The 12,860-nt window shown below is 43.9% G+C and overlaps 1 protein-coding gene across 1 annotated transcript in view; it reads right to left on the reverse strand.

Moving 5' to 3' along the window:
* The window catches only part of TMEFF2 (transmembrane protein with EGF like and two follistatin like domains 2), a 253,400-nt gene that overhangs the window by 202,289 nt on the left and 38,251 nt on the right, over nt 1–12,860 (reverse strand). Inside the window, exon 4 of the mRNA XM_083571637.1 lies at nt 12,725–12,751. Coding sequence (XP_083427763.1) covers nt 12,725–12,751 — 27 coding nt within the window. The remainder of the gene's footprint in view (nt 1–12,724; nt 12,752–12,860) is intronic.

The raw sequence follows: 12,860 nt of genomic DNA on the forward strand, positions 1-12,860 counted from the left end.
ATAAAATCGCAGAACTGTAGAGTTGGAAGGGATTATGAGGGTCATCGAGTCAAAATCCTCACAAAGCATTGCATTCAAACACATAAAATATTTTAAACCATTTTCTCTCGTAACTCACATTTCAAAACACCTTTTCTATCAGACTATATATGCCAAAAAAATGCATTTCTTTCTCAAAATATGCATTTGCCAAATGTATTTTGGTACAGTATTTGAGGAAAGAACTGTGTCACAAACTTTGGAAAGTGTAAAAGCTAGTGGATCTCTTCCAACACTAAAATTCTATGATCCCCTGATTCTACATTAGTAAGATAAGAAAGATCTGCATATTCCAGTGTCCAGAAGTTCACATGAAAATTTGCAAAGACTGAATTCCAGAGGTGGGGGGAGAGGGAGGGAGGGGTGCTGAGCTGCACACTGGGCCTGCATTTAAAAGGGAGCAAACCTCTATTTATGCAGATTTCACAGGGTCCCATATGCAAAGTCATACATAGGCTTGCTGGCTGTGGTCCAGTAGACATGTTACATTAAACCATAGTTTAAAACAAACTATGGTTTAATAGAAACGAACAGTGTGCTAGTTCATGCTCCTTCAAGGGTTCCTATGGCATCCCTGCCATACTAAAGATGACAAGAGCGGCTGGGGATACCCAGCCAGATGTGCTGGGTATAAATAACAATAAGATATTATTATTATTATTATTATTATTATTATTATTATTATTATTATTATTGGAATAATCTGGCTTGTGTCATCCAAACCCAGGCTTGTGGTTCATTTCTGTCCAAACAAATAATGAGCCATAAGTCATTAACTCACTGGAACTCAGTTCTGGCACCTCTCAGGCCATTGCCGTTATAAGAGAACGAGGGAGGTGTTTGAAGTGTACATGGGTCTCTACGAGGCGAGACACCGCGGTAACAGCAAGAGACTTTATTGCACCAACAGAACTGAACAAGGGCAAAGCAACTGCTTATATACATTTCTGAAGGCCTGGGCCACTCCCACTCTCAACGTGATTGGCTGTCTAAACCCCCCAAGCTGCAAAGAGCCAATACCAGCAGCCCACAGCCTAGTAATGCTACGTGACTGGATATCATGTATCGAATCAGAACACAGGGGCTCAGAATCCTCAGTCCAGACTCAAGCTCAGGTGGGCACAGACCACTGAATACATAGCAGCATTCGTGGCGAGTTCTGGCACCTCTTTTTCTAGAAAAATAGCACTGCGAGAATGTATGCACATGAAGACAAAATGCACCGGCATACAGCTCCCATTCCATCACTTCCCAGATAGCAAATGCTGCCTCAGCTATTCTATCGACTGGATCTTGAATGCCCTATTAAAGTTTTAAGTATGGTTGGCTTATTCATACACCCTTCTGGAAATCCAGTACAGTGGTATCTCGGGTTAAGTACTTAATTTGTTCCGGAGGTCCGTTCTTAACCTGAAACTGTTCTTAACCTGAAGCACCACTTTAGCTAATGGGGCCTCCTGCTGCCGCCACGCCGCTGGAGCCCGATTTCTGTTCTTATCCTGAAGCAAAGTTCTTAACCTGAAGCACTATTTCTGGGTTAGCAGTGTGTGTAACCTGAAGCGTATGAAACCCGAGGTACCACTTTACCGGACAAAGTGCAACAAAAAGAAGGGTGGAGGGGGAGAATTCAGGTAATGAACTTTGATGGTTGTTTTTTAAAAAGTGCCCCAACTAGTCAACCTTTCCGAAGCCCCATGACGTACCACCATATTATCTACAATAGGTAGTCACTCTAAGATTGAGGGGAGGGGAAGAAAAGGAGCCTGAATCAAATTGCGTTTTCCGGTTGCATTGCCCCTTTCTCATTATTTTCCCATCCATTGTGAAACTATTGTGCTTTAGTAACACATTTATACACAGCTCCATTCAAATCAATGCACACTTGGGCTCTTATTGAGTATTTTGGCTCAAGTGCTATTGCTCAGGAGGTGTTTACAGCAATGTTCATTGTGCTCTCTCTAGCCCTGCCTATCAATCAAGCATGCAATAAAGCAAAGGTTTTTTTGGTTCTTTGTTTTTCAGAAAAGCAGAAGTGGGGAAGAAAACAGCCTTCCTGAATTTAACAGTTATTCACACTGAAATAGCATCAAGACAGGTACAAATGTATTTGGGTCAACGTAGCAGTTTCCCCCCTGCTTTTCTTTTTTTTTAAGGAGGGAGAGAAAAAAAATATGTGGAACAAATGTGAATCAGAGCAGTGCATTACTGCCACAGCATCCAAATACAGAACATCGAGGCAGGATTAATCATGATGCTACTTACAGTATAAGGGTGTGTTCATAGAAAAATAGGCAAAACCTCTGGTTTAATAGACTGCAAGGTTTCCCCATCCTACTTTCTTTTCACGGCGCACTGTGTTACCGTCCTCAAATTAACTCTCTCTTTAAACACACACAAGCACAACCAAATCATATGCAAAAACTCCCCATCTCTGTTTTTAAGTGTGGAATGAAAACAGCTTCTCAAAACTATTGACCCTACTTGTAGTAAAGGTAAAGGGACCCCTGACCATTAGGTCCAGTCGTGACCGACTCTGGGGTTGCGGCGCTCATCTTGCTTTACTGGCTGAGGGAGCCGGCGTACAGCTTCCGGGTCATGTGGCTAGCATGACTAAGCCGCTTCTGGCGAACCAGAGCAGCGCACGGAAACGCTGTTTACCTTCCCGCCGGAGCAGTACCTATTATCTACTTGCACTTTGACGTGCTTTCGAACTGCTAGGTTGGCAGGAGCAGGGACCGAGCAACAGGAGCTCACCCCGTCACAGGGATTTGAACCGCCGACCTTCTGATCGGCAAGTCCTAAGCTCTGTGGTTTAACCCACAGCGCCACCCGTGTCCCGACCCTACTTGTAGGTGGCAAAATAGGGGCAAGCCAGAACTCTTTGGCAGTGTGAAAATGAGCAGGCCTCAGAAAACTCGCTTCTAAGAAAGCTTAGCTTTCTAATTATCAAACGAAACTTCACTCCAAGTTCATATTGGTGGATGAAGGCAGCAGTGGGGTTAGAAAGGAGAAATGGAGGAGGAGGGGTGAGGCAAATTGCTTCCTCCAACCATGGTAAAATTAATATGAAACAATATTAAGTCCATATTCAAAGCTGAACCCAAAATTCTCTCCCTTATTCTTGGGCAGAGAAGTGATTTTTTTCTTTTTTCTTTCTGGTGGAGGCGGGGAAAATAAATCTCTCCATGAGGATATTTGCCTGCAGTTTGGGGGAAGAGAGCCTCAAGACTAAAATTCTCAGAGGACGTCTCAGAAAAGTATTTTCTGAGCAGTCTCAGCCTAGCTCCATTTAAAAACCTTCCTGCCTGTCATAAGCTGCCACACACTAAAAAAGATCAGCTATATCCTGGCTTAAACTCCCTGCACACATTTTGAAGGCTTGCTACATATAATTAAAAAATATATCGCTCTCCATTTATCAAGAACCAGTGGCAAGTATATGAAAAGTGGGAACGTCGAAAGGAGACAATGAAATGTATCAATAGGCAGAAAGTAGCAATGTATTACATGATTATGCCACATAAATGTATTATTTTAATGTGAGGAGGGACACAAGCAGCAGCCAGGACAATTTTGAATTCCTTCACTAATTGTTCTTCATCATGAAAACTTGGAATGAGTTTTTTGTTTCTCCTAGAGTTGGTTGCTCTGCTGTTGCATATATATATAATTATATATATATAATTAAAACCTTTTTTCACAATATTCAGTGTGGCTTACATGAGATTTAAGTCTGGTTCAAAGTTGACATAGGGTTGCCATATTTCAAGAAGTGAATATTCAACACTTTGGACATGGGTTGCCATACACCTGACATTTAAGCGATTTCCACCCAGGCGCTGTTACAGATAGCTGAATCCCAGCTATGACCAGGAAATTCCGGACATATGGCAACCCTAAGTTTGATAAAATATCCTAAAATGAGAGGCCAGAGAGTCTGCTGAGTGAGGTACACTCTGTTATGATATGAGTTCTACGCAGCTGCGAACCAGCTCGATGTTTACATCACATGATGGGTCTAAGCGTGGGACAGGATGTTCCAGGCGAATCTCAGGGTTATGTTCTCTGTGTAACATGAGACCTTCCTGTTGTTTCTGTCCAGGAGGTGTGAAGCAGTTGCTCGGAGGATTCTGAGTGAGAAGACATGCTTTTGTACAGTGTACAGTCAGGAATAAAGTAGAAATGAAATAGACTACTTTCTGACTGTTTTCTTTCTCCTGCTATTATGCAAGGGGGAAGGGGGTTTGCACCTTTCACCAGGGAGGCGTCGCCTATTCTAGATCTCCCTGGTCTGCCAGGATGCCAGCCAGGGTAGATCACCAGCAACAGGCCCCGACAAGCCTGGGAAGAGGAGCCAGCCTTTCCCGAGGGGGCCAGTTTCCAACACACTCAACAGTACCCAGAAAGCAGAGGCAAAGGTGACAATCTTCCCCATTATGGGAAGATGTACTGCACTTCTGTTCAAATTATAGTGTGTATTTCTAAATGTGCATCTATTCATATTAATTAGCATATGCAAATCTCAGACCCTCCAAGTTTCACTATTTTCCAGGGACTGTTCCGGATTTACAGAAGCCGTTCTGGTTTCTGATTTGATCCCAGAATGCCCCAAGTTTCATTAGAACGTCCCTATTTCCATCGAAGTAATGTTGGAGGGTATGGAGTTATGTGATCCCGGGGACAAGGAGATAAGTTACTATATAACCTTTAGAAGACATCTGTACAGGGAAGGTTTAAAATGTTTTCTCATGTTTTCTGATGATTCTATATATGTTGAAAGCCACCCAGAGTGGCTTTGGCAACCCAATCAGATGGACGGGGTATTATTAATAATAAGAATAAGAATAAATATTATTATTATTATTATTGAATAGGACATCCCTATTTTCATCAGAGAAATGCTGGAGGGTATGAAATCTCCATCCTCTTATGTCTATGCTTCTGTGAATGATGCACTCTGAGAGACAATGCCCAAGACTACCACCAATGATCTTCATGGCATGTCCAAGGTCACTAGAGATCTTCATTGATAAATGGGGATTTGAACCCTAGCTCTAATGCATCCCCAAAGAAAATTAGCACTCCACCTGTCAGGCTTTGGGGGAGCAGCTTCCTCCCTCCCTTCGGCCGTGGATATGCAGAACCAGTGGCGTAGCGTGGGGGGTGCAGGGGGGGCGGCCGCACCGGGCGCAACATCTGGGGGGCGTGCTCGCACTCGCAGGTCTCTGCCCCTAGCTGGCTCACTCACTCTCTCTCACTGCAGTGCTGGCTGTGCGAATCCGATCCGAGCTGCCGGGCCGCCGCCCACTGTGGAGGGGGGGGGGTGCCAGGCGTGCGGTGTGGAGAGAGAGCGAGGGACTATCTGGAGGAGGGACAGTGCAGCGGCCGCCCAGCGCAGCGCTGAGCGCGGGAGAGAACCACACCAGACCAGCCCAAGCAGCAGCAAGAAGAAGCTGGCAGCGGCGGCAGGTTAGGGGTTAGGGGGCGCAAATTACTTGCCTTGCCCCGGGTGCTGACAACCCACGCTACGCCACTGTGCAGAACAAAGCAAAAATAGTCTCTTACCATTTAAAGAGATTTTCATAATCACAGCGAAAGAACAAAGAGTTCATTCTCAGAGTAAAGGTGCTCCAAATTAAGGTTTACACCCACTTCCCCTTGAGTCACCCGAGTCACGTCTTGCAACCTGATTTCGCAACCGCTTTGCTTTCTGCGCTGCCACCATATCTGCTCATCGTGACCTTGGGCTGGGCGGATGGAGGCTTTCTCTCTCCCAGTTCATCTTCTCCTAGCTGTTCACTCCTCAGTTCTTCCCAACTTTTGTCTTCTGAGCTATGTCCCACTGTTCCAAATCTATACTGTCCTCCTGCTCCTGGGAAGATTCAGGATCCTGATCAGGAGCAGGGGGGGGAGGGAGGCTCCCACCATTCCTCCTCAGTGCAGCCCCCCCCCAGCATGGTCCCTGACATCACCACAAATTGGGGACACGTGTAACTCAGTTTTACCCCTTCTATTTGATATCCCCTCCCTCCGTCGCCCTATAAGCAGAATGAAAAAGTAAGCACTTCATTCCCAACCCTCTCATTGTTTGTGTGACAACTGGAGAGGCTTCTTTTAGCCTCTCAAAAATGTGCACCATGACAACATTTTCAGACATCAATCTAGTGGGTTTTTTTAATATATTGCAGACTTTAATTTATTAGTGCCCTGACTTGATAATAATTCCAGCGGTGTACTCCTCTGAAAACATCCCACTTCCTTCAGCATTTATCAATTTTTCTTCTTCCAACGCTTGCTTTAATGACATATAAAATTATGGTTTTTATTACATGGCTTTATACCTGCTAAAGGAGGAAGCTGTGAGAAGGTTTAAATAACAAGGTTTGTTTTTCCCCTGGCCCACCCCCTCTTTCTGGCACATTAATGTGCTTCTGCACCTGGAAGCTGCACTAGATGTCTATTCAATCATGGGTTTTATATACAAGCCGGGCAGCTTTGTAGACCTTTAAAAGGGATGCAATGACTTGATCCTGCCTCCTGCACAGATCTACTTTCCAAAAAAGCTGCCTAGGCATTCCCTGAGGTCCTGTTCTACTTGTCTTTTGTCAGCCTGTGCTTTTCATCTGAAATTGTTTGGAAATCATGCTTTTAGTTGCTGCGCTCTTTCAGGCCGGCATTCATTATCTAGGGAGAGTGGCCAACTTTCTTCCTGGTTTATTTTTAAAGAACAAAATTGATACTTTATCCATCCTCCCCCCTTGGTATCTTACTGCATGCATTTTAGCCACTGCCTGAAAATAAATATTCTGTGATGAGCCAATATAAATAGTTTCGCTTCTCCCTCCCGCTGCCCACGGCAAAGCATTCCTTGGTCTATCTTCAGTGTTGCAACAACATAAGGCGGGGCTATGCAGATTAAAGAGGCAGGTCTATGTTCTCCCGGCCTGGCCTGCCCTTCTGTTGGCAAGCTCAGGCAGTAGACTGGATACTCGTCTGCTGGCTGTTGGATGGATTCTCCTACTCCACCCACCCACTTCCTAAATGGCCTCAGCCCAGTATACCTGAAGAAGCATCTCCCCCATCGTTCTGCCCGGACACTGAGGTCCAGCTCCGAGGGACTTTTGGCGCTTCCCTCACTGCGAGAAGTGAGGTTACAGGGAACCAGGCAGAGGGCCTTCTCGGTAGTGGCACCCGCCCTGTGGAACGCCCTCCCACAAAATGTCAAGGAAATAATCAACTATCTTACTTTTAGATAAATAAACAAAATAATAATTTGTTTTTTATTTATACCCCACCCTTCCTGGTTTAAAAACCAGGCTCAGGGCAGCTAACAGCAGATATAAAACATTGATTAGAATGCGACTTTAAAACAGCGTAGAATACAACATAAAATGCAGCATCAATATCGATAAAATTCAGGGGTCATTTTTGGAATAAAAAACCCTAGTCAATGGACATTGAATGATCACCAGAGCTAACTGGCCAAGTTGGTCCTACTAGGGCCAGCAAGGAGGTGAGTGAATAAGAATTTAAATGTGGGGTCCCAGAAAGGGTTTCTTCATAGAAGATGAAAGGGGAAAGGGAATAGAGGATCAGACTAATTCAAATTGAAGGCCAGGTGGAATACATAGCTGTCAACTTTTCCCTTTTCTTGTGAGGAATCCTATTCGGAATAAGGGAATTTCCCTTAAAAAATGGGAAACGTTGACAGCTATGGTGGAATAGCTCTGTTTTTCAGGACCTGCGGAAGGAGATCAAGTCCTGCAGGGCCCTAGTCTCATGGGACAGAGCATTCCACCACGTTGGAGCCATCACTGAAAAAGCCTGGTGGAGGATGACATCTGAAGACAACCCTGTTTAGGGAAGGTTTTTTTATACTTGATATTTTATTGCGTTTTTAATATCTTGTTAGAAGCTGCCCAGAGTGGCTGGGGAAGCCCGGCCAGATGGGTGGGTATAAGTAATAAATAATAATAACACCCCAGAGGACAGGATCACACTTCAAAATGACCTTGACAGATTAGAGAACTGGGCCAAAACAAACAAGATGAATTTTAACAGGGAGAAATGTAAAGTATTGCACTTGGGCAAAGAAAATGAGAGGCACAAATACAAGATGGGTGACACCTGGCTTGAGAGCACTACATGTGAAAAGGATCTAGGAGTCTTGGTTGACCACAAACTTGACATGAGCCAACAGTGTGACGCGGCAGCTAAAAAAGCCAATGCAATTCTGGGCTGCATCAATAGGAGTATAGCATCTACATCAAGGGAAGTAATAGTGCCACTGTATTCTGCTCTGGTCAGAGCTCACCTGGAGTACTATGTCCAGTTCTGGGCACCACAGTTCAAGAAGGACACTGACAAACTGGAACGTGTCCAGAGGAGGGCAACCAAAATGGTCCAAGGCCTGGAAACGATGCCTTATGAGGAACGGCTAAGGGAGCTGGGCATGTTTAGCCTGGAGAAGAGGAGGTTAAGGGGTGATATGATAGCCATGTTCAAATATATAAAAGGATGTCACATAGAGGAGGGAGAAAGGTTGTTTTCTGCTGCTCCAGAGAAGCGGACACGGAGCAATGGATCCAAACTACAAGAAAGAAGATTCCACCTGAACATTAGGAAGAACTTCCTGACAGTAAGAGCTGTTTGACAGTGGAATTTGCTGCCAAGGAGTGTGGTGGAGTCTCCTTCTTTGGAGGTCTTTAAGCAGAGGCTTGACAACCATATGTCAGGAGTGCTCTGATGGTGTTTCCTGCTTGGCAGGGGGTTGGACTCGATGGCCCTTGTGGTGGTCTCTTCCAACTCTATGATTCTATGATTCTATAATAAATTATTATTATTATTATTATTATTATTATTATTATTATTATTATTATTTTTTATTATTATTATTTCTAAATTGGCACTCAGGCCAATGACTGAACAAAGGGTCATTGATCCATCCAAGTCTCCATTTACATCCAGCTTCCCTGAAGGAAAGCCAAGTACAAAGGAAAAGCCATAAGAGGAAAAGGGAAACCTCAAACTTGTGAGGAGGACACTACCTTGGAAGACAGAGGAAAAGAATCCCAGCTAGTGTCAGAAAGCAAGAGGTGGAGAGAAACTGCAATGGGAATAGAGGAACCCTTGCCATGACAAGCCCAACCAAATGCCTTCCTACCAAAGGTGACCCCTACTGAGCTACCTGGGCTGCAGCAGGACAGCCCAATGCAAGGGAACAGACACAGGCAGATGTTCTTCTCCATCTTCCAGGGTCCCCTGGTCCTTATATAATATTGTTGCTTTGCTTCAGGATGCATCCGTGTTTTAGAAAGTCACCCGAAAAATAAGAAGATGCTAAACAAGTTGCATTCAGGCACAGCGGATGCATAAAAGCAAAATTTCCTGCACCCTCTCTGATCCATAACTCAGTAATGTGGATCTGCCAGTTACATAAAATAACATTATTTGTCTCTTGTGTGTCTTATGTCAGAGTAACTCTATGTTAATAACTGCCCCATTTATCTGACAGACTTTTTTTGATGTCTGCCAGGCAGTTTGGATGAATGAGGCTATTTGGATAATGAGGCTTTGAGTCACCACCAAAATGGAGACAAGTGCAAAGTCATCCATTTCCTTTGGAAATGTTGGAACAATCATTCTGGAAAAACCCACTAAGATACAAATACATTGAAGCATCTATAACCAAGCATAAATACCAGGAATGGAATTCTTTCAAGGTACTGTGATATTAAGTCTGAAATCTATGAGTATGGGCAATGTGGACAAAATGAATGTGGCACTATTACAGAAGAACAAAAATAATGGTGAAAGTCACTTTTGCTTATCAATGCACTGTGTTAGGAGGAGCTTCTGTTGGAAACATCAAAAATTAATGCCTCTCTCATCCAAGTACGAGTGGGATACACAAAGGGAGTTCAGGAGCAAGCACAACATGCCCAAGGAAAGGAACATAACAAACTGTGGCCAAGATGGCCCATGTATGGGAAGGTCAAACCAACCAACACAAGTCAAGCTAAATCTATCGCATTGGAACAAGAAGGTCCAATCACTTTGGAAAATCCCATTCTGCCTACAATTTTTTAGACAAGGCTGGGGTCAACAGTGGAGAGATCAGTGGCCCACATTCATCAGTCAACCTGCTTTCACAGCAAACAAGACTTTCTCATTTTAGGGCTGCCATGTCTGGGTTATCCTGGACACATCCGGGAATAAGGCTGTCAAAATGGCGGATTTTCGCTGAACTGACAAAATGTCCGGGGAAACCCTGACATATGGCAAGTAGAGCAATAAAGAAAAGCTTTAAAAATCCCTTGAAAGCCACAAAACTTTGGGGTTTTTTTGGGGGGGGGGCAGATATTCAAGCTCAACAACTTTTTCTGGATTTTCACTTTGGGGAATATGGCAAGCTTACATTTGGTAGTCTCATTAAACACTGCCAGACCTACCCCTCATATCAAATCCCATTTGGTGTTCTTCCACAAACCCACACCTTCTAGGGAGCTACTACTTCAGTCCTTTGTTGCCATCCAAAGACCATCTGAAGGTCTGTATTGGGAAGTTTTTAATGTTTAATGTTTTATTATGCTTTTATATATGTTGGATGCCACCCAGAGCGCTGGGACAACCCAGTCAGATACTTGGAGTAGTAGTAGTAGTAGTAGTAGTAGTTATTCAAATCAGTGATTTGCACAGTCCTCCAGCTGTCAATCCTTGGCGTCTCAAAGGAAGGGCTGGGAATTTCTCTGCTCTGAACTCATGGAGTGCTACCACCGGTTGGCACAGTTTGGTCTACAAAGACCAAAGGTTTGGGCTTTCAATTAAGCACCTTCCTGGATTCCAAAAAGGCCAATATGCCCTGAATGCAGGAAGTGAAAGTCCACAGCAGGCTTGCTGCTAAAACAATGTATAGCCGGACACGCCCATCATTCTTCTCAGCCTATCCCAAATGATAAGAACGTTGAGAGGGCAGGCAGTGAACCTGGCCCATGGGTGAACTTGTGAATGGAGCAATGGAAGAATGGTTAATAACCTGGCCTCACTCATCAGTGAGGAAGTGTACAATGCAAACGTAACGCCCAGTTCTAGCCTGAAGAGAATGCCTTCCCCATTTCTGAGCATGCCGTCTACAAGAGCAACTTCCATAAGTTACTCACCACCCCTCTGTCAGAAGAAGCACAAACAGCCTGAGTGCGTTCAAGCAAAAGCAGAACACCTTTAAGTCCCATAAATTTAAACAGAAGTCCGATTCATATCCATGAATGTACCAGCAAATGTGACATGAATTTCTGTTGAAAAGAAGGAGATGAGCCATCTTAACTTGTGGATATTTGACCACAAGTGAATCTCACTATATACAGCGGTCCTGCTCGTGTACAACTGCACATGGCTGCACCATGAAATGCTCACTTTCAGACAATACTGGCTTAAGATCTCAGTATTTGGCCTGGGGAAGGGATTACTTGTACATCTAACCAATGAGGAATTTATCAGCCCATGGAGGAAAACTATGGCCAGAAAAGCCACCTCGATTAGACTGTCACCATCCCTTTTGTATCAACTGGGCTACGATACCGCCCTTGTATCCCTGAAGTAAAGGCTTTGGGACATCTCACATAGCGACCTGTGATCCAGATCCAATGTAATCTGTGGCCCGATTGCAGCTGGAATCCAAAATGGGCACAACTTTCAGTTAGCCTCATACCATAGGGATTTGTCCATACCCACCTTTCGGCGTTTATTTACCAAAGCTAGATTAAATATATTTCCATCGGAAGTTCTAAATGGTAGACTGAGAGGCATCTCCTACCAGAACAGGCTTTGTTGATGTTCTCAGGACACCGATTGCATGAACCATATCCTACTGCATTGTGGGCAGTACGAGCAAGCAAGGTATCAACTGATCAAACCCTTACTAGCAAATTTGCCGGGAAAATCTGAAGCCTCCCTTCTGGAGGATAGGTCAAATGATATTACACTGACCGTGGCAAAGTTTCTTTTGGCGGTCACAAGAAACAAAGACCATCATGCTCAAAATGACTACCTCAGTCTCTTTCACCTGCTGTTTGGTTGTTTTAACTGTTTTGAAACTGTTTTGTGGGTATATGGACAGCAATAAAGATATTTATTTATTTATTTACTTTCAGACAGATTGTGCTCACAACTTATAAAAAGACCCAGAAAGATGCGTCAGTATATTTGCAATGCATATTTTTAAATGTACCAACATGGCAATACCCTGTAATCAAAGTGTTTGACACAGCCACATTTAAATCCATAACCTTTCTTCTTAATTTTTCTGTGAAATCCCTCCACCTCATGGTTTGGGAAGACTACGTTAGTCACGGGAGAAAAATCCTGGAACTGTTATGGGTTCGTTGAGAATGTGATAACAATAAATAAAACCATCTGTGCCACAAGAGCTCTAGTAACAGTAGATGGAGATAGAGTCCCTGCTGAATCATGAATAACACAAATTCCGACCGAGTGTAATGCAGCCCTCCACATATCTCCAAAAACAAACCAGCTCTTCATCATTAGGCTGGAGTTTGACAAAAATGCAGAGGATCAGATCATCTGAACAATACAGGGTGGTACAAAACAACTATCCAACACGCCTAACTGCAATGTGGCAAGTGAGGTTCCAGTGGTGGAAAAACAGAATTAATAAAAGCATTCCTACCTCCATCCCCAGATCCAGAACCTGCATCTGTAAGAGGGAGAGAAAAAAAGGGGTTGTGGTTATATAGATGTATGAATACCGGGATAATTTGTATGTATGTGCAGCCACATCCTGCTTAGTTAAAATGCGCTGTAGC

Source organism: Podarcis filfolensis (genome assembly GCF_964270895.1).
Source record: "Podarcis filfolensis genome assembly, chromosome: 1".
Lineage (NCBI taxonomy): Eukaryota > Metazoa > Chordata > Lepidosauria > Squamata > Lacertidae > Podarcis > Podarcis filfolensis.